Source organism: Hydractinia symbiolongicarpus, chromosome 12, assembly GCF_029227915.1.
Source record: "Hydractinia symbiolongicarpus strain clone_291-10 chromosome 12, HSymV2.1, whole genome shotgun sequence".
NCBI classification, from domain to species: Eukaryota; Metazoa; Cnidaria; class Hydrozoa; order Anthoathecata; family Hydractiniidae; genus Hydractinia; species Hydractinia symbiolongicarpus.
This window is the reverse complement of record NC_079886.1, coordinates 15,834,138-15,860,259: the sequence shown is the minus strand read 5'-3', so window position 1 is coordinate 15,860,259 and position 26,122 is coordinate 15,834,138. Positions and strand designations below refer to the sequence as shown.

General features: G+C 33.3%; 3 protein-coding genes across 3 annotated transcripts; all 3 read right to left on the bottom strand.

The window, feature by feature from the left end:
* Positions 1 to 529: 529 nt before the first annotated feature.
* Positions 530 to 2,927, bottom strand: LOC130622540 (major facilitator superfamily domain-containing protein 6-A-like). The gene has a single exon (XM_057438000.1). The coding sequence runs from the start codon at positions 2,570 to 2,572 to the stop codon at positions 833 to 835; it is 1,740 nt and encodes a 579-aa protein (XP_057293983.1). The 5' UTR covers positions 2,573 to 2,927; the 3' UTR covers positions 530 to 832.
* Positions 2,928 to 3,276: 349 nt separating this feature from the next.
* On the bottom strand, positions 3,277 to 9,724 carry LOC130621589 (uncharacterized). Its single transcript, XM_057436896.1, has 2 exons — positions 7,982 to 9,724; positions 3,277 to 6,133 (listed from the first exon to the last, which is right to left on the bottom strand). Exons 1-2 carry the CDS (start codon positions 8,010 to 8,012, stop codon positions 3,924 to 3,926), a joined length of 2,241 nt encoding a protein of 746 aa, XP_057292879.1. The 5' UTR covers positions 8,013 to 9,724; the 3' UTR covers positions 3,277 to 3,923.
* A 701-nt stretch (positions 9,725 to 10,425) lies between these two features.
* On the bottom strand, positions 10,426 to 24,651 carry LOC130621590 (bridging integrator 2-like). Its single transcript, XM_057436897.1, has 14 exons — positions 24,160 to 24,651; positions 24,004 to 24,084; positions 23,803 to 23,857; positions 20,422 to 20,516; positions 19,851 to 19,946; positions 15,513 to 15,575; positions 15,348 to 15,401; positions 14,877 to 14,962; positions 14,530 to 14,605; positions 14,340 to 14,431; positions 13,447 to 13,939; positions 13,009 to 13,296; positions 12,802 to 12,903; positions 10,426 to 10,571 (listed from the first exon to the last, which is right to left on the bottom strand). Exons 1-14 carry the CDS (start codon positions 24,253 to 24,255, stop codon positions 10,491 to 10,493), a joined length of 1,758 nt encoding a protein of 585 aa, XP_057292880.1. The 5' UTR covers positions 24,256 to 24,651; the 3' UTR covers positions 10,426 to 10,490.
* Between the last annotated feature and the right edge of the window lie 1,471 nt (positions 24,652 to 26,122).

Below are 26,122 nucleotides of genomic sequence, written 5' to 3'. Positions count from 1 at the left end.
ACTTTTAGAAAAACCAGCCTTGTGACCAAGTGGGAGAGTATCTGTACAGAAGGTTTTCCAAAGTCTGTACATATTTTGCGTAAAATTATATTTGTGAATTTAGAATCCATGCAATCTTAGATCGTTCTTCACATATACAAAATGTTTTTATTTGTATAAGAAAGCGAGAGTGGACAACTCAAATACTACTTGACTCAACATTACCGACCTCCTCCGTGTACATTGTTATCTTAGTCACAGTCACCTAAATCAATCTCGTCTCCAGCTTTTATTGCTTTTGACATTAAATGTTTAAGCGAATAGCGGCTCTGACATTAGGCAGAAACTCTGCGAACGAGGATGAAATGTATTTGTGTTCTTGTTGCTGTTTAACTTTTTCTGTTTGTGGTTTAGAGTAGGAAGTTTTCTTTACAGGATTTGGATTGATAAGAAGGTAACATAAGACAAAACCATATACTTTTTATGCAAGATATAAATATATTATATATATATATACATAAAAGAAATATAAACAAAATATATGTGTAGGAAAATAATGTATTGGTAAACTGAATATTTTACATTTCGTTTACACATTTTGGCAGGAAAAACCTTCGCAAAACCTTTAAGTATATTCTCCACCAACATGTGTGAAAACATTAAAATGTAATCAAACTATTTCTTTGATTTCAAGACGTTAAATTGAGGCTTAGTGTCAAAATGGATAAAAAAATATAACAACAAGTTACAAAATTCTTCTGAAATTTTAACATCAACATTTTTTGCAGGGTTTTTGTCTTTTTTACATTGAGTAATTTTAACATGCAAAGAGAGGCAGTCATAAAGTAGTGTCTTAAAGTTCAACGCCATCGGACTTTTCTGAAGTCATCAACGGTGCATGTTGATCTGAAGTGTTTTTTTCACTCTCTTTCTCATGTGGTATTTCTACAATATCATCACTCGTGTTACCGGTAATCTTACCTTCTTCGCAGTTTGATTTATTTGAATCGGTATTTACTGATTTATTTTTTTTGTCTGGTTTCGGTTGCGTTTGTTGCTGTTCTTGATATTGTTGTTGGTGGGCAAATGTGTTAGCCTGCATTTTTCTTTTCCGGTTATATAAAGTAATAATGCATACCATTAAGCAGAAAACCGGTAATGATCCTACCCCATAGAGCCTAAAACTTAAGTTAGTACCGAAGTAGTGGGAAAAAATGCCACCGCCTATGGCACCTACAGCCCTTCCTAGTCCGTAATAAAATCCTTGTAGGACACCCTGCACAGCTGCTTTGTAGCCTTTGGGTGCAGCTTTACCCAAATAACTTGTTAATGCAGCCCAAACACCGGCATGTGAAAATCCTTGTAATATATCTAGCGGTATTATGAGCCATGGGTTTACCAGGTACGAAATGCATATAAAACGAACAAAGTTTACTAGAAGACCTGTGTAGAGCACTTGCACGTGACCGACTTTATGAAGTAAGCGTTCTATTAAAAAATACGTAATTGTTTCCGATAAATGATCGACTGCGGATGATATACCAAATAATGAAGGTGGAGCTCCAAGGTCTTCTAAGTGCCAGAATAAAAACACTCGAGTTAAACCCATACCTAAGCCAGCATAAAAGGCTGCAAAAACAGCCACAAAATAATTCGGTTGCATGAATATATTTACGACATCTCTAGGAGTTCCATGCAACGTTTCGTCAACGTCGTCGGCATCATTAAAATTAAATCGCGTGGAAATGAGTAACGCTATAATCATATATCCAAGGAAAAAGAAGAAAGCGTACGTGTAGTCTTTACTGATTTTCACTTCACACACCTGATACATTGGTAACGCATCAATTACGAAGCCGACTATAAACATTGCTGACCCCCAGCCCAAGCTACCAAACATACGTTGCCGACCGTATTTATCTTTATTTTCACCCAAGGCATTTAATGTTGCGGTGTCAGCTAAAGTGGGAGCAGGTGACGCAAAGAATTCGCCGACAATCGTTAAAAATAGCAACACCCAGAATACTTGATGTATACTGTCTTCACTGAAGACGACGTTGCTTTTACGATGGGGGTGAATTTGCGGTTCCTGTGGTGTGTTGGAATTTAAAAACTCGTTGAGTTCGTCAGTTTCTTTGGATGAGTACTCGGATATGTTCTTTGACAACATAATATAACGATGACAAGTTTTATCCGATGGTTTGATCATTCCAAGCGGGAACACGAACGCAATCCAACAGCACAGATTAAATATAATCATCACTTTACGCAACTTCATCCGATCTGCTAGTGAACCCAAGCTGGGTGCGCTTATAAACTCGATGAGAGGCCTACATCCGACAAGTAAACCACTTTGAGATGGGTTCATTCCGATTTGTTTGTAGTACACTCCAAGCAATGGAAAGAAGGAACCATACGCTGACCAAAAGAAGTAGTAAAATAATTTTGATACTAAAAGTTTTCTATTTACATTTCCGCAACGACATTTCCGCCATAATGGAGTGCAACATGTCTCTTTTGCTTCTGGTGCGCTGTTGTCAGCATTCGTGTATTTATATCCGTCAACAGACATTTGCTTGATTTTGTTATACATCTCACCTCGAGTCACTTTATACTGTTACATTGAAGTAAATCTGTATGCAAATATGTACAGTCAGTTACCATAACCAATAGATTTGAGGCGAATTTTACGGAACTAAAAACTGTGCATAATCCAGTAAGATAAACGAAGGTAAAATACAGACAATATACGTTATGTAAAATGTTTATTTTCTGTTCTGTGTGTCATTTGTAATATAACTTTCTTCTATACGTAGATTTCCCTCCTGCATAAACACCGGCGTGCGAGCCATACACATATTCAGCAAATTTTTACAGCAATTCAATGATTAGTTATACGCACCGTTAGTTAAAATGCACAGATATTCAGAACATTTGTATCATTCTTCCGCCTTGAACATAAAATATTTTATTTAATGTAGATATTTTTTTTCTCGCATCTTTATCTTTTCGATTTAATTCCATTTTCTTGATAAATTTCATTTTCTATTCTCTTTTATATCGTTTGATGACAAATGACAATTGCAAAACCTTTCGGAAAAATCTATGTAAATCAACCTGGAAACGAGGTTGCTATGTATATTTTAGGGTACTTTAGATTTAAATTTATCTTCTTGCTCAGGCATTTGTGGGCAATTTGCAAATAATTTTAAGAAACATCAACGCTGACCCAAAAAAATATGTTCCTTATAAAAATGTAAAGGGTATATAATAGGTATATAATAGCTCTAAAAACCTTAATGTAAGAAACATCCAGGCTGACTTAACCAATTATGTTTCTTATAAAAAAACACGGGCGTTGTTATGTTACAGAAGTTATTTGTCGTGGCCATATCCATTTCCCGACGGAATGTTTTAAAATCCATTACAAAGATGGCTTAAATTATCTGCTATATCTAAAATTGGCTGGATTTTTTGTTATTGTTATTGTTCTATAGCGAAGTTTCAAATGACTCCAGTTCTAATTTTTAGTTAGCAAGCTATACACACAAAATTTTGGTGGAAACATAGGAATACAGAAGATAACACAACAACAACAATATTGTACCATCTTTTGAAGGACTAGGTACTACTTTATTATAATCTGTTTACTGGCAAAATAAGAAATATAAATAGCTTATAAAGTAGGCCAGCTTTCTTTATGCTCTTATAAGTGGGCTTCTTTATAACCTCCTTTAAATGTTGTATATGTTTTGTTTTATCATAGGTATCCATACGCCTAGGGTTTTATTTTCGGACAAATAGGTGCCCACAGAAATGTTGTATTATGTCTATATATTACGACTCTGTGGAAAAAAATTATATTACTTATATCTTGTAGTGCGCAGTTTATAACGAAACACACTGCGCAATTTTCATCTATCTCTGAAAGTAGATAAAAAATTCTAACAAAAATCTACGCGATTGTGTTCTATTGTGCACATTTTACATCGTTGTTTGATGTATACGTATGTCTCGTACGTGAAGTTGCAGCCGTGTATGTTTAAGTGTTGTAATCTCTGACAATGCGTAGCCATCTTTCTCAATCCAGCGTCAGACACTTTGCTACATTCTTTCATGCAAAGTCGGCGTAATCGTTTACAACGTGCCAACGCGTAGAGCGTCATGTCAGTGACGTTGTTGCACCTACTGACGTCCAGGGAACGCAGTTTCTCGCAGCTCTTACAAAAATCTATAATTCCTCTTTCAGTTATTATTTTGCATTCGTTAAGGTTTAAATGACGCAACTGCCTGCTGTATTTTGCCACATTTGTAATACTTTGGTCAGTGATTGCGCATTTAGCTAAACTTATGTACCGTAGATTAGTACAGTATTTGACAAGTGTTTTGATTCCAGCATCGCTTACGTTATAGCAATCATTTAGACTGATTTCTTTTAAGTTTGTGCAATTTCTAGCAACAGCTTCAATGCCTTCGTTTGAAATACTGTCACAGCGACGCAAATACAAGAATTCTAAAAAACTTGCGCACGAAGCAAATTTTTTTAACCCAGCGTTGCTAAGTGAGGTACATTCACTGAAATCAACATAACGCATTTCAAGGAATGATGCGTGTTTGCCGAACGTCATCCCGGCAGACAGAAAAAATGAAAAATTGCTGATGCCGTCACATCCAGCGAAGTTCATATAAGTCATGTTTGGACATTGTAATAACATTTTTTCGACTCCAACACCTGTCACTTTTATACAAGACGCTGTTTCTATTGATTTAAGTTCCGGACATCGCATGGCGATATAATTGAGTCCATCATCAGTTAATTGGACGCATCCGTCAAGTCGTACGGTTTTGACGCATAGGCAAGCATACGCAGACGTAAAAGCAAGTCTTTGAAGTAGCAAATTTAATATTTCGTCGATATTTGAGCGTGGCATGTTAAAAATAACAATGGATCTCCACAACTCTGTTGATAAATATAACTGATGCCATTTCTGACATACCAGCGATAGCCGACAAACATCCGGCGTCGGTAGATAAGAGAATATTTTTAAGAGCAAATTAAATTTCAAAGAACAAATATTTTCACTGCTGGTTTTGGTTTTTACATACGGGCCCTTCTTCGCAAACGATATGGATTTGTTATGATAGGATTTTTCTTTGACGCCGTCATTCGCGTAAATTGTATGATGTATATACGACTTTCGTCGGACACGGCGGATAAAATCTTTGTACGTATTTGTGACATCGCTTTCATCGGAAAAACTTCTGTCGCTGTTTAAGAATGACGTTGACGAGCTTTTCGGAGTTTCCGCAGAAAGCGAAGGAGACGCGTCGTTGTTATTGTTTGGATGTGTCGGTAATTGGATTTCAACATTTAATACGTCGCATTCATCCGCTGTTGGCGATTCTTCCGTCGGAACCATCATGTTTTTAAGTTCAGTTTTTATAGTTGATTTCTTTTTTCGTTCGAAACGACACACTCTTTTGACTTGTTTTCTCATCCCACTGAATCTAAACAAACCAGCCTGTCGTAGTGAACTATCGTTGGATGACAAACTTTCGTTATCGTCCATAATGCACGATGTATTGCTGCTTTCTGACGTCGTTTTGTTGTTCAATGCCAGACTCATGTCGGATGAATATGACGGTGAAGTGTCGTAGTAACCGAAGTCTGACACCCATTTTCTATGCGTCACAGGAGAGAAATGTTCAGCAATGTCGACAGCAGTGAGTCCTTTAGTTTCATCGCTAGGTACTTCGGGTTTTCTCCATTGTATTGTTCCGTAAGTTAATTCCGACATAGAGCTTTCTATTGATGATGCGGAGTTAGTCTTCCGGCGAGTGTTTCTGGATGAGTAGAAACCTCCTCGGAAAGTTGAATGAAGATCTGAGGATTCGTTTGATTTTACGTAATAATTTTCTTTGTGGTCTGCAAAGTACTTATTTGGAGTTTCATCCCTCCATCTCATTGACCATGGTTGATTTTCTGGAAGAATTTGATGACGCACTTCAACATCCTCCAAAGTCTGCAAAATGGCGTTTCTATATTCACTCTTGGTAGGAGAACGGAGACCATAACTGTTTTGGCGGTAGACCGTTCGTTTATACTCTCCTCCCTCATATGTCACACATTCATTTGAGGATACAGAAGTTTTATCTACAAGAAAATGACATTTGATTAAATAAGATATATGAAGGTCAACCACCACAACTAAGCATCGAAAAATCTACTTAAATGTTCTTAAAGGTAAAAAAGGAAAATAATTTTATTCTTTCCTCACTAGGCTTTATGAGAAGAGACATTTTTCAATAAATAACCACAGCAAAATAGCTAGGCTAAACTAACAAAATAAGAAAAAACACTGAATTTTACTATGATAATTTTCTGACTCAAACTGCATCATTACAAACATAAATGTTTTCGTAACTGTTGTTTCGTGCTTTAAAGTTGAGCAGGATTCTCAAATTTCATAGCACGAAAAAACTAACGTTTTAAGGCTGTGTTTACACTTCTATTAGACAATTTCAACTTTGTAGACCTTGTTATAGAGTTGTACTGTATTTTGTAGGGTCGTTTTGGAAAGTTCGCCGCGTGGGGAATTTACGTTTTAAAATATCAGTGCTTCGAATTATCTAATGACGAGAAAAAAAAGGTTGATTTTCTTTAAAATATAACGGACATTGTCCTCTAGTTACTTTGTAAAGAAGTTATAGCAACCTAATCTCAGGGCTTTTTTACATCAGGTTCCATCTGCTGTGTTAAAAATCTAAGAAGGTTTGAGCACGAGGTTAAAATACAGCAGAGCGCTATGCATGTCATCTTTCAGCACGAAAGCATCTTCTTTTATTTTACACTTAAAAAGTAAAAAAATCACGCTTAATTAGCCATTTATACAAAATTTATACAAAAACTTGGAAAAACTCCAACTTAACCCAACCTCTCTATAACGAGAGTCCACTGTATGTATTTACTAATTATTGAATTTTTCTCATGTGACGTCAGAATTCTACTCCATATGGGAGGTTTATTATCGAACATTCTTGATTTGAAAAAATATTATATCTATATCAACTATGGTTTAAAGGAACAATCGATTTCTAAAATAATTGTTTTTCCGATGCAACAAATAGTATGGTTTTCTGTTTTTGACAAAATGATTGGACAATTTATTAGGTGTGCAATATTAGGTGTGGAATTTTTGTCTTGTGACGAAATTTGACTGTTAAAACAAAGTTGGTTTTCGTATATCTCAGCACTTTAAAAGATTGGTATCAATCTCGTCATTTTACGAGACCATTGCACTTGGAGTTCTTAATTTATTAAATTTTGAAGACTACGCCAAAATCCCGAAGTACTAAAAGGTAAACGAGGATTTGTAAATTAACAAGGCTCCTTGTTAAAAAGCATTTTAAGGTAGGGGTTAGGTCGTGTAAATTTATAGAAAAATCCTATTAGAAAAATGTGCATGCTTAAAAAAAGAACAATATAAGTAATTATTTTTTGAAAAATGTTTCTAGAAACAAGTCATTAAAATGCTACAGTTGTAACAAAAATGACAACCTTGCAAGATTGGTCGTTTGATTATTTAAAAACCAATTGCCAACTTCGCAATACAATCTACTTTGATTTTTTTACTTACTTTATTCATTCAGTGTTATATTCCATGTAGATAATAGTTTCTCTGCCTCGTAAAATTATCTGAAGGCGTAGAAGAGCCCTGGGATGGGAAGGCCAGTTTTTTTAGAAATATCATTAAACTTAGGACAGCCATAGCATACTGCATTTAAGGTGATTTTTTGTTTTCAGCACTATATCCCACGCACAACAAAAATTATGGCTTATCGAAGAGAACACGCTTCACCCACACCCCTCCCAGTACAATAAAAAGGTTACAGGGCTCCATTGCAGTTGTTATGCAGATGAAAATAAGGCAAGCTAACGTACCTAAAAACGAAGCTGCATTAGCATGATTTTAATGTGAGAATAAAAATTAACAAAAATTACCTTTTCTTTCAGATTTTGCAAATTTTAACATGTTTAAAAATTTTGTGTCGAATTATTGTAAACTAAAACTTCTTTCATTTTGTTCACAAGTATTTCTCTCTGAAGTGCTCAACCGAACATATTGTTAAATCATTCTGATATCTCATATTACAAGTAATTCCGTCTCAACTTAACCAAACTTTGTCACATCTTACAAGATTTCTGTGTTTTTGTTCATGCCAGTACGCAAATACAAAAATGGAGATCACAAATACAAACACACTCCGTTTCACAGGCTTAAGAATGATTACAGTGGTCGTCCCATATGGATGGATGGATGGATAGATAGATATGAAAAATTGTTTTTTTTTATTTTTAAGAATTTTAAAAAAACATAAAAGATTACCTATTTAACTTCAACGTCTCCATAACACCTCATGTGCATGCGCTTAATAATTGCAATTCTCTCCCGTTTCGCGCCAATAAAAGTTGCGGACAATGTAACTCAAATTATTTTTACACGCAGCTTCTTCAATAAACTTACAAGTACAGGATTTCGCCCAAAAAAACATAAGAATTTAACACTACTACTTTTTTTGAAAAAAAATATTTATATACAAACTGGTTATAATCGGAATAAACTCCACATAACACAAATCTTCCACACCTTGTTCACACGCACGAAGATGGGAAGACGGCGAAGGCTGGCAACTGTTATTAATAAAGCACACGAGCTAGCTACGTCATTTAACATGCTTTCGCATGCATAGGTTTTGAATTCGGAAAGCCAGAGGGAAAAAGATTTGTGCACACGAAACGATCCATAGCCCTTTAAACAAAAGTGCGAATATAGATACTTTAGAGAAGAAACGCGAGTTGAAGGGAAATTACATTTGCGAATTTTTAATGATTTTCACAAGAATTAACTTTCGCGCGTGATGATAATTATTTGAATGTCTTGAAATAATATGTAAAGTTAATATTAAAATAGCAGCAAAAATACATATGATTTTGGATCGATTAAAAGAGTGGGTTAATGTGAACTACATGAACCATAGGAGGATTACAGAGCAAAAAACAAAATCACGAAAATTAACATTCGCGATTATTTCAGCATATTTAACGGGAATAAACTTTCATCATTTAGCCATAAATCGCGAAATCGCGAAATTTTCATTCACGAATGTTTCTTCCTTAAAGTACCTAATTTTCTGGTTTAGATAAATGTTTACCTGCATGATAACGATAAATAACATGCCAGATGTATCTTTGAAAGCGTGGTTAAAGCCATCTAATCTCTAATTCAGCTTTGTTGATATTAAATAAATTAAGTTGCGACTTAAATACAAAGCCTTAACAGAAGACCCTATTTACACACGCACGAAGACTATTTAAAAAATCGACCGGTAAATACAGTAAATATAATTTATGGACAAAATAAAAAACTGAAAAGAAAATTTAAAATTACTGAAATGTTGAAAGATAATATTTTTGTTAAACAAAGTATTAAATCTAATATTCGCATTAAAAATTCTACTATAAATAAATAACGACAAATTTAAGAGAATAAAGAAGGTGGTATACAATCTGTTTATATTTCTTCGTGTTTAAATTGCAATTAAAAACATGAAATAAATCTAATTTTAACGTCGTAGGCTCAGTAAGTAAAAATTGAGTGGATATTTTAGACGTAGCTAAGAGTTAAGGTGATTATGGCGCAAAGAAATTACCTTGATAATATTGTCGCCCTAACATTGGGCAAAAACAGCCCAGTTATAGCATCTTAACTCCTAAAGCCATGGTTGACTTAAAAAGTGCCTCCTCAGTTTTAGAAAGAGGATAAACTGGGCTACACAACGGTTCCCAACATGAACCATTAAAGCTTACCACAAACTGCAACTTAAATTTTGGAAAACTAATTATATTTTGGCTAAAAAAGTCTTTCAAAAACGGGCGTATTCAAGGATTAAGAATTTGAAGAAAAACTTATTTTGGCCATTGATTTTGTGTATTGTATAAATGAGCGTAAAGATTGGAAATAGGCGTATGGCACTTCTAAAACGTCCAATGTAGCAACACAGAAAAGAGTTCTTGAAAATAAAAGCAGACATATGCATAAAGTCTTCAACATGAAAAAAATCTTGACTTGTTCCTGACTTCGATAAAAATAGTTGGCTTCCCAAAGTTTCCAAAGGTTTTTTGAAGAAATTTCCCAGCGCCTGTAGGAAGCCTTGTAATATTTCTGTCAATCGCTTTTTCGAACCCTAATGTTTACAGATTAAAAGGTTTCTTTACATCCCGAAGAACAGTGATAAGACGAACATTCTACGTAATACTTTTGTAACAGTTGGAATACATAACTATGAACAAAAACTGTAAGCAAATTGAACACAGAAAATAACTAAAATTCATAGAAAGTCCTATACAGAAAGATGGTCGGGTTATTACAGTTTTACTTGTATATATATAAAAAAAAACAAAAAAAAACACAATTAAAAAAATATAAATATCTGCTTGCATACAATCTGAACTACAGTCTTTTGGAGAAATTTTCTGGAAAGACACCTACAAAACCCGTTGAATCCATAACACCTTGCAGCCAGCCTTCATCCTGAAAGAAAAACCCGTATATAATGCGGAAGTATGTGCAACAAAATCAAAAAAATACCCTTATCCTGGAAAATGATAAGAACAGTTACCAACTTAACCATAGACGGATTCCCACCCAGGGCGCGAAAAATTTTTATTTGCGAAAACTATTTGCGTTAAAGAAATATAAAATATGAAACACAAAAGTAACAACAACGGCAGCGCATGCGACGACGAAGGCATTACACAAAGTCATCGACACAAGAATAAAAGTAGAAGTAGGGTCACATCGTAGTGATGCAGGGGGAGCTAACATGGCAAAAAATGTGACAATGTTTACAATATCTATAACACATATCCCAAACCCTCCTTTAAACCACATTACTAAAAAGAATCTACCCCGTCAGCAAAAATAAAAGATCTGTCGTATGTAGGACAGAAAAGAGAAGGAAGTAAACATCTATCTACTCATTTTCAATTTCCAAAGAATTAATTTTAATGAAAAAATGATGACTGCTTATTCTTACTGTTTAACTGCGGATAACTTAAAAATCGCTATTTTAAAGTTTGTCGGAGGACAACAGTGGTCTTTACTGATCAGGTTAGCACAGGCAAAGTTTTTTCCAGGCTAGATATGTGATAAAGTAATATTTTCTGCAACTTTCTGTGAAATTTCTATGTTGGAGATTCCGGATTTCGAAACGTAATCATCAATTTTATAGCATTATCAATATGGAGGCAGCCATTTAGAAAATTTAAGAGATCACAGTGGGTGCATTCTAAAAGATGATAATATTTTATGTGTTTGTTGTAAGAAATTACAACAATATTGTATTGGAAATCAGGTTATTTGGCAAGGAATTCAAAACATTGACTTTAACTTTAATTTTAAATGAGTAAAAGAAGCTTTATGAGCTGTGGTAATGACCTGTTTCTTGAGTTAAGTTCAATAAATCGTACTAACTATAGTCTACAATTATGTAGACTATAGTTACCAGTATAATAGTAGTATGGTCGAAGTATATAGTCTATAATAAACTTACATCGACTGGTAAGTCGAAACTGAGATTATTGGTAAAATATTTTGAAATCTTAAAACGTAAATAGATAAGCGAATCTTGATTTTTTAAGGGTATAAAACAGAGGGGTTTGACTCTACAATTTTTAGGAAATCTTCTTTAAATTTAAGAAACATCCAAACTGAACACAAAAATATATATAATATATGAAAAAGACGTGTACTAGGCACTAGTCTATACAATTTCTTTCATTTTTTTTGTTATATATTTTGTTTGTGGAGGTTCCAATTCCCAGTTATGAGGCGATACTTGAATTGGCATTAAGTTTGTTTACAACGAAAAAATATTTTTTGTGAGAGCTGAAGACGTTGTTGGATTGGTCTCCACAACATAAGGCTGTTGTCTAGTTGTAAAATAAAATATACTTTTGCTGAGGATGGTTTCCCAAATCGTAAGGGATGCATAGCTCATACTGAATATTGTTTATCACAAACCTTACTGAGGTTGTAACCTGAATTGCTAGCTAAGACTACGTGTTATAAACATTTTTTATAAAAACACAGTTTATAAAGCTTTTGCCTTTTGATCTTAAAAGATTTTTCACGGTAAAAAAAGGAAAAACATTTTCAAATTATCAAAATTTTAAGAAACTGCTGGCTTAACCGGATGCTTAGTTTCCCTTCAAAGGCCTTAAAATGCTTATATTAATAATCATCTGCCATTTACCAAACTGTAGCTTCTTATAGCATGATTTGTTCCAACAATTATATATTGTATGTTACAATATTGCAAATGTTTTATTTAGAAAAATATGATGATTTATGAAAGAACTGTAGACTTATTTTTTCCCCAAATTTCTTTGACTCCTGGCTTTTTAGATGCTTTATGCATGGAAGTGCTAGCACAAAAACTACACGAGTCTCTAAATAACCACATGTTTTTGCTAAAGCTGTTTGCACATAGCTACTCTTTTTTGTTAGAAAATTTTCGCCATATTTTTGATCCATGAGGAGAATATAAATTATTTACTTAACCTTAATTAACTTTGTTTTGATCGTACACGAAATAAGTTTCAGTATTTTTAAATGCCACATAATGTATGCGCTAAACCGCCAAAAACTTTACAATCATTTGAAAGACGACCTTATGTGATAAAAAATTTAAAAGGTGTGCCACCTTCTTTCTCTCCATCCTCCTAGGTCATATAAAGCAAAACAATTAACCATTGCATACCTGGTCTTCTGGATCATCAAAAGGAATGACATGAATAATTTCTCCTTTCTCAAATGAGAGTTCATCTTCATCTTCCGGTGTATACTTATGAGTAGCAATCACCTAAAAAGGGCGAACTTTAAAAAAATTATTATCCACGGAAAGATAGACTAGGCTTAGTAGACTGAAATTAAACAAAACAAATCAAAAATTAATAAACAAACAAACCTGATACAAGGAGGTGGGTACAATAAGATTGTTTTTATTAGGATTGGTTGGCGAAAGATTATTCTTGTATGCTATAACGTTTGATGTTACTCCCTCCATCGTAGTGGCTTCACTTTCTTTAACTTGAGTTAATTCATCTGCCGGTGGCACCTCTGCAGATACAGACGCTACAGGCGGTGGAGGAGGGACAGTTGGCTTAAATTTTGTTTCCTTCGCCTCATACTGTTCTTCACTTGTTTCCAAGTGTGGCTCGGTATTATTATCCGAATTAATGACCGTCGAAGAAACCTAAAGTTAAAGCATTTAGTAATAGTTTAAATCGCAGTGGCTTCGAAATGGCTACTTTCCAACGCTAACGAACACACGAAAAGAGATATCAGGTCTGCTTACCAAAAAACTAACATATTAATTGATAAATATAAAGACGTTCGAACTTACGATGTTTTCGTTGTTCTGAGAACCACTTTCCCTCTCCTCAGTCTTTTTTATGAGCGGAGGTTTAGGTCTACTTGGGGGAACGGAATTTTGCGTGCTATTTACTGGCAGCGTCGCAGCTTGTGCTAAATGTGCAGGGGGTGGCGGTCGAGGTGCAGGTCTGACTGGTTGATGTGGCACTTCTATTTGGGGCTCATCTTTTTTTTCATTGTTTATATTATCTTTTTCTGCTTCTGATTCTGCTGTCGTATATCTTGGTACTTGGTTTACTGTCACTGTGTTTTCCGCCATCGAGTTTTCGTCTGTCGCGTTTTCTGACGTCGAGCTCTCCCCTGTCGAGTTTTCTGCTGCTTGTTCGTTGCGAGGGGAATCTACAGAATCTACGCTAACGTTTGGATCGTTTCCCGGCACGGCAACGTCATAAAATTGCGCCAGACTACCACTGGAAAGTTTAGTATCAGTATCTTCCTTTTCACTTGTTGTGCCGGTTGTTTCACTGAAAGAAAAGAAGACTATCTTATATACATACATCTTTCTTTTGCAAGATCATTTCTCGCTTCAGGAAAATACGTTAGCAGTGTCATCGAAAAGTTATTTTCGTGAGAGGCAGTTTTCTCTGTTACGACACCAATAATGATACAAATGTCGCTACAACGTATGGTTCAAAGATAAAACATTCATACAGATACGTAACCAGAATAAAAGATTACAGAAATGTGCTTCAGCTTGTTTCGATTAAAACTCAGACAAGACTAAACATAAATTTCGAGAAACGTTATGGCTAAGTTTTCCGCATATTTTAACCAACCAACCAGCAAATTTGAAAGCAGTTAAATAAAGAAAGTTATGGGCACTTATCATAAAAAAATGTATTTAGTAGGGAAATAACTCCATACAGGCCAGCTGAGAAAGGTTTTCTCGTACTATACGTGCCAGCCGAAAAGTCTGTGATTAACTGGTCCATCAGGTCATTTAACGAATGTCTAATCTAAAAAAAAGAAAAACACAATGTTTTATAAGCAAGCTTATAAAAATATGGAAGAGTTCTCACTAGCCTGCTTAGACCTAACAACATGATAAACTTACAACGGATGCGTCTCTATGGAAAACCTCTTCCAAGGTAAAGATGCTTTGAAAACAGGAAACGTAAAATCCAATGCGGCTAAAATAAGAGTGAAGAGTTCTTAACACGACCCCTTCAATCACCAGTCTTTCTTTACTGCTGAGTCTGCACAGGTTTTGTTATTAGCAACTTCTTTAAGTATAATTTTGCTGATAAAACGCGTACCATAATATTGAATTTTTTAAGATTTCAGCTTGACACTAAACCTTGGTTATCTAACTTTCCAAACTTTCCAGATCTCTGCGAAAACTTTACGTGAAACAATTTTCGTAAAGTTTTCTATCTGTCAAATAAACAGACCTATATATACCTATCATATAGAGCAGGTAGTTCTTCGTACAATTCTGAAGTTAACTCAATAAAAACGTCCTTTGCTTTCTGGTATTCCTCCTCTGCCTATGATAAAATTAGAACAATATATAATGTTTGCAGAGGGTTACAAAATTATACCTTAATATATGAGAATTGTAATACAAGATAAAACAGGAAAACTTTTAAACTGACAAAGTACTGTAATTTTATATTTTAAATAATTGTTCAGTTTCCCATTTTCTCTTTATACTTTTATACCAAGGTTGTAACAAAGTAGTGTAACAAGTATAAAAAAAAATATTCAAGACAAAAAACAAGAATTCCTGTTCTTGTTGTAAGTGATAAGTAGCTTAGTCACCAACTGGGAGAATTCCAATCATCATTGTTCCTTACTTCCTGCCTGAAGCAAAAATTAAAGTTGCTTCTTGCTCTATCTCTCTGTTAAAAGGCCGCGTGTCAGCCATTTTACCTGATTTAGTTTCTTCGCATCACTTGATTTTGTTGCACCTTTTGCACGAAGAGTCTAGAGTAAGTGAAAAGTGAAGATAAGGAGGACACACTTTCTTCATAGGATTTTGTTAAATCGTGTGCTAAAAATTTTCAGTTTGTGAAAGTACAACCATTTCACACTTACATCTACAGCATGTCTGGAGTGATCATAATCCACTAGTTTTCTTGCCCTTTTGTGTATCTTATGCTAAAATATGACGTGGATATTTTCATCAATAATTTGAAAAAGAAATTCACATGTACTAATTAATTTCAGACATAATCAGTTCAAATTTAAGTCCTCTTCAAAACATATTGCCAGGAAATTCAATATTAAAACGTACGAGAGAAATATGATGGCATGAAGGGGGGCATGGAAATGCATGTCATAGTTTTATTCAACGATTATAAAGAACAATCACTTGTTATGTTTTATGTGATCGATTTTTTTAATTCGTAAAAATTATTAAACAGTCTGTAGCCAGAAACGTCTAGAAGAGCAGCACCTCAATCTCAATTTTTTGCATGGTAAACGTATGAAATTGTCATTATTGGTCTTGTACACAGATGTGATAAGTAACTTTAACAGGCTTCAAAATTCTTGAGTTTGTGAAAGCTATTTTCCTTTGCTATCAACACACCTGATTTAAATAAACATCTATGTATAATAAAAGTACTAAAATAATTATTTTTTGTGACATAATGATTAAAAAAGGCAAAAATTCAGAAAAAAAACATAGATACAATATTACCAGAGCTTAAATTCTTAAAGTGCAGTGAATTTAAAAAGAATCTTTCCTGATAAAATTAGTAAAAAATAAAAAGTATTTGACTGGGTTGTCAACCTTGCTCCTGGTATTTCCAGGTTATCCCTCAGATTTACAAATAGGCCTGATTTTTCAGGTGTTTCAGGCTTTTTATGTGTACAGAAAACCTTATATGTGACGATTCCAGGGAATTTGATAACAGTTATATAGCGATTTTCACTTATTGATGTGCCTATATCGCTAACAGTAAGAGGATTATCGATAAATGTTAATATTTATTGGAAATTATCGCTAATTATAGCTAAGGCTATTTTATCGCTAAATTTACCGCTATATCTCTTACAAATTTATTGCTGAATAAATTATAATCATAAAATGGTGGCGTTAGCTAAGAAAAACGCTAGCTATGTAGCTTTGTTTTTATTTCAGAATAAAACTAATTGCCAATCTGGGACTTTGGGGATATTTGATATGTGTTAATTTCTTCTTTTTAGATAAATATTTTCTGGATAAAGAACGCAAACAGAAGATTCAAAAATGACCAAGAAAGTTTATCTAATTACCTTGATTTTTAGCTAGGTTTAGTCAGGATAATTTTTATTTTTTACAGGATCATGATCTAGAGAATAAAGCAAGAGGATAGCCGTCGAACATGTGGATAGTTATGCTTTTGTTTACTTCAACAGGGCGCGCGTTTTTATATAGTTCTTACTTCAGGAAACTGTTGCAGAGAAGTGGGTAGAAAAAGTAATAGATGTTATGCATGTTAATAGTCGTATTAAAGTGATAAAGTTTTTGATAGGTAATAGGATTGTCATTTTTCTGTCAGTTTATGCTCCACAGTGTGGACTCAGTGAGGAAGATAAAGATAAGTTTTATGATGAGTTAATAGCAGTCACATTAACGTTTGGAGACACTGAACTTGTCATGGTGGGCGGCGACTTTAATGGTCATGTTGGGAAGTCATCTGAAGGTTATAGAGGTGTGCATGGAGGCTATGGATTTGGGAGCAGAAATAAGGAAGGGGAGAGATTGCTTGAGTTTGGAATGGCAACGGACATGGTGGTTTACAACACATCATTCAGTAAGAGACAAAGTATAGGCTGATAACGTATGAGTCAGGTGGCTGTAGGACACAGATAGATTACTTCATGGTCAGAAAGTCAGACAAGAAAGTGGTGAAGGACGTGAAAGTTATATCGGGGGAAGAGTGTGTTTCCCAGCATAGAATTCTTTGCATTGTTTCCTCAGACAATTATTTTTTAATCTTGCTGTTTCCTCAAAAAGTTATTTTTTTTAATTATTCTATCTTTAACAGTTTCTTCCTTTATAAAATTAAAAATTATTTCACCATCATGAGGAAATAATTTAAACATAAACATTTCCATTTCATATTATATGTGAAGTAAAATGCAAAAACTAGGGATGCAAATACTCTCCTTGTGATATGTTATAATTTATAATTTAACACTTTTGAAGTTTACCAATTTTTTTTAAAAAAATATGTAAAATAAAGACAAATTTTCTAAAATTTAAATAGTGCTACTTACTAATAATGTTAAACTATATCAAAAATATTTCTGTACAGTGAAACAAGTTTAGTTTAATCTTAATGCTCACATTCGATTATGAAACATGAGAATAAAGAATGAAATTTGAAGACAAACATTAAAACCTTATTTATGGTTAATTTTGGGTGGTAGTATATTTTTTTTTCAAAAATTAATTAAAACTAATATTTGTAAATAATTTTCTCTTCTCAGGTTATATTTTATCAATTTTAGGGAAATGTGAAAAACCATATTTTTAGCTAATTTTGAAACCAGAGGCCGCATGTAGGACCAAATAAAATTTGTAGATAATGATCTGCAATAATATTTTAAACCTATTTATAGCAAAAAGTAATGAAACACAAATTTAGCCTCGAAGTTGCTAGATTACAGGTGCCAAATATTGGGTTGTTGGCTTAAAATAGAACCTTTTTTTTCCTAAAAATCCAAGAATGTCACTTTCTACTAGGCTTTATTGAGAAGTAACTTGGTGAAAAAAATCTGAAGAACAAATAATAATAATCAAGTCTTCCTGCATATAAGACCAAACAAAATTTGTACATAATGATCTGTACTAAAAATTATTGATAATCTTTAGAGCAAAACTCATGAAACCATTTTGGCCTAAATGGTGCGATTATGATTTTTTCTATAAATCCAAAAAAGTTACTTCCTAGTATTTATTTATAAATAACTTGGTGCAAAAAATCAGAAAATCGTGATGAACGGTTCTAGAGAAAAGCTGACGTATAAACAGATCCTAATTTTAGGTAACTTCACTATCACTAAAAAGAAGAGGATAAATTTATTTTTTCGATCAAAACACATCACTATAAATATATAATTCTGGAGTGAACCATGGGAACCATTAAGCTTTCTGTAGCAAAAAAAACTATTTTCCACCATAAAGAAATATGCAATGAAATTTTCGCCCAAAAATTGGGTATCAAAATATTAAATTTCTGACGACACCATCTCTCATAAATGAAATGTCCGATATATGATTCCATTGCCACGAAACAAAAAAATATGGGAAAAATTAGTTACAGAATGACCACACACGAGCTAAAAAAAATTAGCAATTTTGTGTAACATAAAGAAATCTCCAGGCATGCAAGCAGTAAAAAAATCTAACACCCCCTAATTTGGTTGCATAAATCTGCATTTAAGCAGTATTTTCTTATTCTATTTGCTGATATAATATAATTTTTTCTGACTGAAAGTTTGGCAAATTAAACGATAACAATTAAAATTATTCCAATGAACTGTTAGAGGCCAGCTAGCTCCCCTAGCCCAGATTTATTTTAGTTTTCAAAAAGCTGTAAATTTATTGGCGTAGACTTTTATACAAAAAGAAACTTGTTTCTCACTTGTTATAAAGTAGTAAGCTAATTTAATAAGGTTTCCCAGCGCAGCCATTGTATCCAAAAGAAGAATCTAAAACAAAGGGGTCTGGACAGCGCTGCATATTTACAGCGTGTAGTATTTTGCAGAACAAAAAAATTTTAAAGAGACTATTTTAATGTTATTTTTTACAGCAATCTAACAAATTATATTCACAATTCCAAAAAAAGTATTAATACAACTTATGAAAACATCAAGCAAACAATCTTTGGTGTTTTTCAAGTTATTTAATCGACAAACATTAACAGAATGTTGTGTTACTTGCTTTCCGCATAATTAGCTATAAAATGCATGTGTTAGCCATATTGCGGGATTATCTATATGGGCAGCGAAAACAAATGAAATTAGTGATAAATATAGCTTAGCATTGTTTATCACTATATAGCTTTACAGCAATCTAACAAATTATATTCACAGTTCTAAAAAAAGTATTAATACAATTTATGAAAACATCAAGCAAACCATCTTTGGTGTTTTGCAAGTTATTTAATCGACAAACATTAACAGAATGTTGTCTTACTTGCTTTCCGCATAATTAGCTATAAAATGCATGTGTTAGCCATATTGCGCGATTATCTATATGGGCAGCGAAAACAAATGAAATTAGTGATAAATATAGCTTAGCATTGTAATTTCTATTTAAAGATAATTTCATTGTTTTTTTAACTAATTATCGCTAAATAGCTATCGATAATTATAGCTTGTTATCAAATTCCCTGTAATGGTCACATATGTAAAAATATTTATGAAAAAGACACATACTTTCACATCTGCAAAAGGTTTTTGATATGAATTAAGAGGTTCCAATATCTCTTCTGCTACACGAGAGCTTAGACACTTCCAATTGCTCTCTGCATCCTAAAGTAGTATGTTTGAGTTAAAACATGGATGACTAATAACATGTTGTCCACAATAAACGTAAATGGTACACTTGAAAAAGTTCTTTTTCTACATGTTGAAACAACTATGGGACTTATATTGGGATACGGACACTTAAGTTTTTGAAAAAGCAATAAAAACTGGGCAGTTATTTGGCCTGGTGCTTAGCTGCTCATGATATCTTTGTTGAAACCTTTAGGTGAAGCAACTTCAAAATCACTGATGAAAGTTTGCATAATTAATTATTTTTTTGTCTGGAATAAACTTGCAAAATCAAGTTTTTTCTTAATAAATTTTAATTCTTAAATAATTAGCTTGAGCATTTAGTCAGGAAAAAATAAATAATTTGAGATTAGTTAGGTTTTCCTCAAATTTCTCCATCCCTTCCCTCCAATTTTTTATTCCCTGATAAGGTAATTTATTATAGGTATTTTGAGTGGAAAGAATTATTTACTTTAAAGTACTGTATTAAGGATTCTTTGCCGGACCATTCATCTTCATAAACATCTTTCACTGCTTCTCCAAAATTTGACGCAGCAAGTTGCATGGCTAAAAATATAACGTACACTTAGACCACACTAAAAACAAAATATATATTCTTAACAGCTAGTTTTACACTAGTTTTTCACAACATAAAGGATTGATCTTAAAAATTTAAGATTGATGTTACTCGTAGGAAAATATGATTTTTCAAGTGTATTTTTTGTATTAATTTAATAAACTAACATCCTTCACATTTAAGGTTCTCATTTACTGAACTTTTTTATAAGGGCTGTGCTAAAAATGCTTTGTTATTTTTTACTCAATTCTAAGTAGTTTCGCTTTAATTAAACTGTTCGCCGGATCCAGTACAACAAAAAGATGACTAAAAATGTGTCTTTAGATCAATTAATCAGCTTGTTTTTGAACTAATTTTCCTAGGCAAAAATTATTTGGTTGTAAGTTTAACTTAAAATAGAAGCACTGAACACAGAAATATAAGTTTCCACTGTATGCAAAAAAGGAACTTTCCACATTGTGAGAATTAGATCACTATGACAACAATAGCTTTAAATATTTGTTTCCTTTGCTGCTTAACCAGAATGATTGAAAGCATAGTGTACAATACATAGTAATTGTAGTAATTTAAAAGGAAAACATTTTAGAAGAAAAATCTCAAAATATTTCATAATTTTCCCTTAAGGCTGAAATTTTGAATCAGTTTAAACGGATCAGTTTAAATGGATGAACCAAACCTGTTTACACCAATTTTATGCATGCTCAAACTAAACGATCATTTTGTACATCAAAAATTAGGTAACCCTCATAAGCCTGCACCTAAACTTTGCTTAACGTACATAAAAAAATGTGCACATAAAAAATTGATGCTGTCAAGTTCAATTTTCTCGTCTTCTCACCAGTGATAAACCAGATAAAAACTTCCATTGTAATGCGCGTAATTCAAATTTTAAAAGGGACTGTAAACAACATGTGAACCAAGGAACAGGCGCCACTCAATTTAACCAAGACAAAAATATTGTGAAACTGTTTGCTTATTTCATGTTCATATTATTAATTATGAATATTTCAAACAAACAAAAAATACAACTGATATCAAGATGCTCAGTGAGATGCTGTAATGGCGTACACGCCTGTGCCTACAAGGTTTTGAGGTGAACGAAAATACGAGGCACCTGCTCTGGCACCTAATGAACCTAAAGGTACACGAAAAGATATATACCTAGATTTTTTTAATTTTTAAAGCCCTGGTACTCAGTCCGGCATAGCTACACACAGGATGGTTTTCTGTAAATTAAAAACGTGTAGCTTTTTACATGATATCAAATACTCCTGCTTCACACGTAATGTAAAAAGTCGCTAAGACTTTGAAAATGGCGTCTACATAACACTACTGCTGTTTGAATACAAATAAGTAAATCTAATGCCATAAAACACTGAATTTATCAGAGCGATATTGTCGAAAGTAAAATTAAGGTAAAAAATTCCACACTTTCTTTAACTTTTTAGTTACCAAAAGGCATTGAGTTCTCAACAAACTTTGAGGAGGTTTTCTGTTTTTTTTAAAAAAAAAGCTGCATCAAAACATATTGTGACAAATGCCAAATTCAAATTCAACTTTTAGCTTTAAATACCTTGAAAAAATATAGCAGTAGAGTGTTTCTACAACGCTTCAGTGCACAGTTTTTTGCTGCAAACAAAAACATATAACATCCTTTCGAAAACAAACAAAAATAGAAAATTGGGTGCCACTGATAAATTTTGCTGCATCTTGCAACAAAATCTGCAATTTAAGGGAGCTTAGACCAGAATTTCACTGTGAGAACAAACAGTTCCCGAGATAGCTCTCACACCCCATAAGCACATATGTTCTTTCCACTTTTAAACAACTACCGCCTCTGAGAAAAAGGTGTGAAACTTGAGCGTACGCTGTTCGCCGTTCTACCTTGTTGACCTGAATATAACAAATTTTGCAGATCTTGGGGATACACACAAAGTCAATGACTTTTTTGAGTGGCTATAACAACAATCAACAGTGTTGAAAGATTAATCCTTTGACCAAACATAAACAAAAATTCAGCAAATTCCAATATAGCAATGAACCATAAAAAATTGACAGTAACTAAAACAAAGCACGTCAACAGAACAAACTAGTACCGAGGACATTGGTTCACACTCTTGATTATTTCAACAAATATGAGAATAAGGCCATCTATAAAAAATTATTTGGTTGCCGTAACCCGACCGATATCGTGAAAATGGCGCCGACTGAAAAAAATTTGTGTCGGGGGGACATAAAAATTCTTTTTTTCAGACCTTTTTCACTGACAACGAGTGAAATTTACGCAAATCTTTTTTTTTTTTTTTGCTGTTGTTGCTATGCTTGAGGTATACTCACGAAATAAGTGCATCAGGTTCGACTCCTGTGCCAGGCTCATTCGTATTTAAAACTGCGTAAGTATATCCAGTGATAAAGTGACAGATTTGTCTGGTAGTCACACAGTTATTCCGTGTGGTTTTCTTTTGCCTTTAGCACTTTTTTTTGGACGATAAGCAGTGAATCCCGGGCACGAGGTTGAAGGTTCCATTGTTAGTTTATCCACCACCTATTCACCTGTATCAACATTGGGTAAAGAATAAAAAAATGAATGAATGTGCTTGTCCAAGAATGCAGAACGATTTTTACTGCGTTGTGCTTAACAAGCACAACGCAGTAAAAATCGTTCTAAATCACAAAGCTTTTTTGAGTGAAATACCGCTATTGTTTCTCTGATTGGAAATTTTATAGTTTGTTATTAAAAAACAAAAAGAAATAAGAGTGCGCGGTGAATCGATGAATTGTACGGCTTTTGTTATTTAATTATTTTCATTGTTGTAGTCCCTATGGGACAATTTTTCCTTTTGACATAATTTAATATTCAAAAATCAAAAGTTATCATATGCTTTGACACATTTTGTGGTTTCAAGTAGGTGTGAGGAACGTGAACAACTCAGAAAAACTGTTATGTAGTTGCTGTATAACATCACGTCTTTATTGTCTGGAAAGAGGACCAAAAAAATAATTTCCCTAACCGGCCGACTTGAGTTATTTTTTACGAGTCAGGGTTACGGCAAGCGAACAATTTCTTAAGGAAGAAGTTACTTAGTAATTAGCAAATTTTTCCAGGATTTAAATAAATACATAAAAATCCATCATTTATATGATCAATTTTTCTTATCAACCATATAAACTGTCAGTTTAAACTGATTGTGTATTTCAGTATCCCTAATAGAACCTTTGCTATGTTTTTCCAAGAAACCCTAACAACACATAGTACCAGTTATAATACCAAATTACCTGTAATACACCGCAGATAGTTTCTTAGTTCTGTGTATAAACGAGTAGCAGCAGCCTGTTTTTAAAAACAAAAGCATACACACACAGCCTTGTTAATTAGAATTGTTTCACATTTCGCAACACATAAAATAATCACCAGTGCTTATAAAAACTTTTCTTAGACTGTTGTTGCTAATGATTGCACACCAAATGTTGGCTTACCTGTTGCTTATTGAAATTCAAAACAAACTCATCAAAGACTTCATCTTTTGTTTCGTCTCCTTTTCCAACTCGTTGCTTAAGCTAATAAAGAGTTTCAATATCATAGTAGTGAGCATAGTAGACATCTATAGATGGTATGTAAAGTAGATTTATTACCTTTGCTGTTGTGCGGCGTGCTTTTTTACTTGTGTATGTAGCTGTTCTAGCAAGAACACCTTTTTCCTTGCCATGTTTTTCATTTTTTTCAGCCATTGTTGCAGGCGATGTAAGTGTAATTTAACTGTAAAATCTAAGATATCATGTAAATCAATTACAAAACTATGTAGATACTTTGGACAATTTTTTTTAATCTGCTCATCAAAATATATATATAACTAGTGATTAAGTAAAACATAGAAAACTAAAAATATATTAAAAAACTGTAAAAATTTGAAGGCACAGATGTTCTTTTCAAAATTACTTTCCTATTATGCAATCTGTCCAGTTTACTTTTATTTCACATTTAAGGACAGTTATTTTCTATAAAACTAATCATTCCAATAATTTAAAGATTAATAATTGATGGGATATGCTCTATAATTATAGCTATAACAAAAGATAATAAAATTTATAATATGCTTATAATGATTGTTTAAAAGATCAAACCTATAGAAACATATCAAGTTAGAAATTAATTTTTTTATTACAAGAACCTTGTGGTAGTGTGTTCGCTTCCAGTGAGGCCATTTAGTGGTACCCAGTAATGCTAGATTAAAAAAAAATGTGAATAGAGCCTCTTTGCTTTTACCACTTTAGCATCAAAAAAGAATTGGTGTCTTTTAATTAAGCAGTTGCTCTGGCAGGTCAGCTGTTATAACTTACATGAAGGCTTTACATGCACTAGTACTTGTTGTTGAGAGCTGAAAAAAAGGTATATAAACTTTTTTTACTAAGCAGGGTTTTTTGCTTATTTTAATTTTAAAATACTCAGGACATTATTAAGCAAGCATAAAAAATACAAACAGCAGGCAAATAAAACAAATTAGTTTCCTCTGCTGAAACATTTAGCATTAATTAAAGCTCCAAATGTGAAAATAACTAATTAGCAATCAATATGTTTGTATTAAATGTGTGTGACTATAGTGGGTAAATGCAAGGCTTCAATATTGTATTTTCTCTATCCAACCTTTAAAATATTAGAAGAATAGGTCAGCAGACAAGTTGAAGAAAATTATTTCATTTATAGCGTTTGTGATACAAGAAAAAGCATCTCATCATTTACAATAAAAAATGTTTAATCTTTCAATGGTGGTTCAAGGTTGTTGATTGGATGGATGGATGGATAGAAGTGCATATTTTACATGGCTAGCCTCACAAATATCGAGTGATATACCCTGTCTATTATATCCAGAAGGGGCCATGGCTTAGATGGAGAATCCTAGAATATATATTTAATGCTTATTTTGAGCTATGCAGACCCAATTAGGGCCCGCGCTCTACTAGACAACTCTCGGCAACATCAAACGGCCCACACAGAATGCCATCTCGCCAATTTCCCTCACATGGCTTGGGTTAACCCGGGGCTATGGTAACATTCACTCGCCAATGTTGTTCCCGCACAGAGTACAAGAGCTATGATGACTAATCTACGGTGCCAGGCTGCAAAGTCCCATATTCGGGAGAAAATATAGTTAGCTTCCCTAATGAATCAAGAAATTTAGGATAAATTCAAACTGAAAAATGATAGTTTAACAACTACTGATAAGGCTTGAGAACACCCTACACTTTTAACATAAAAAAGGTTGCTTTACAAAGATAATTTTATGCACACTACTAAATGCATAGCTATAGATTAAACAGACATCTTGTAGAATATTCTGTTTCCACATGGTACTTTTTTTTGATATACGGTTCCCAAACAGAATGTAAACAATTGTCTCAAAGGGTTGCTATAATCATCTGTAAACATAAATTAGCATTTAAGTAGTTTCCAAAAAATACATGTAGGATCTAGGTAATGAGAAATATACATATTTTCTTTCAGTATATTTGTGGGTTGTATAGATGTAAGAAACAATGAATAGTTAAAAATATTTTTTAAAAAAAACTATTTTATCACAGAAATGACAGGTGACATCCA

Coding starts and splice junctions, on each gene's coding strand:
- LOC130622540 (XM_057438000.1), bottom strand. CDS start 2,572: ATGTATAACAAAATCAAGCAAATGTCTGTTGACGGATATAAATACACG.
- LOC130621589 (XM_057436896.1), bottom strand. CDS start 8,012: ATGTTAAAATTTGCAAAATCTGAAAGAAAAG. Junction 6,134..7,981: donor TGCAAAATCTGAAAGAAAAG/GTAATTTTTGTT, acceptor ATTTTCTTGTAG/ATAAAACTTCTGTATCCTCA.
- LOC130621590 (XM_057436897.1), bottom strand. CDS start 24,255: ATGGCTGAAAAAAATGAAAAACATGGCAAGGAAAAAGGTGTTCTTGCT. Junction 24,085..24,159: donor CACGCCGCACAACAGCAAAG/GTAATAAATCTA, acceptor ACTCTTTATTAG/CTTAAGCAACGAGTTGGAAA. Junction 13,940..14,339: donor AAACCTTTCTCAGCTGGCCT/GTATGGAGTTAT, acceptor CTTTTCTTTCAG/TGAAACAACCGGCACAACAA.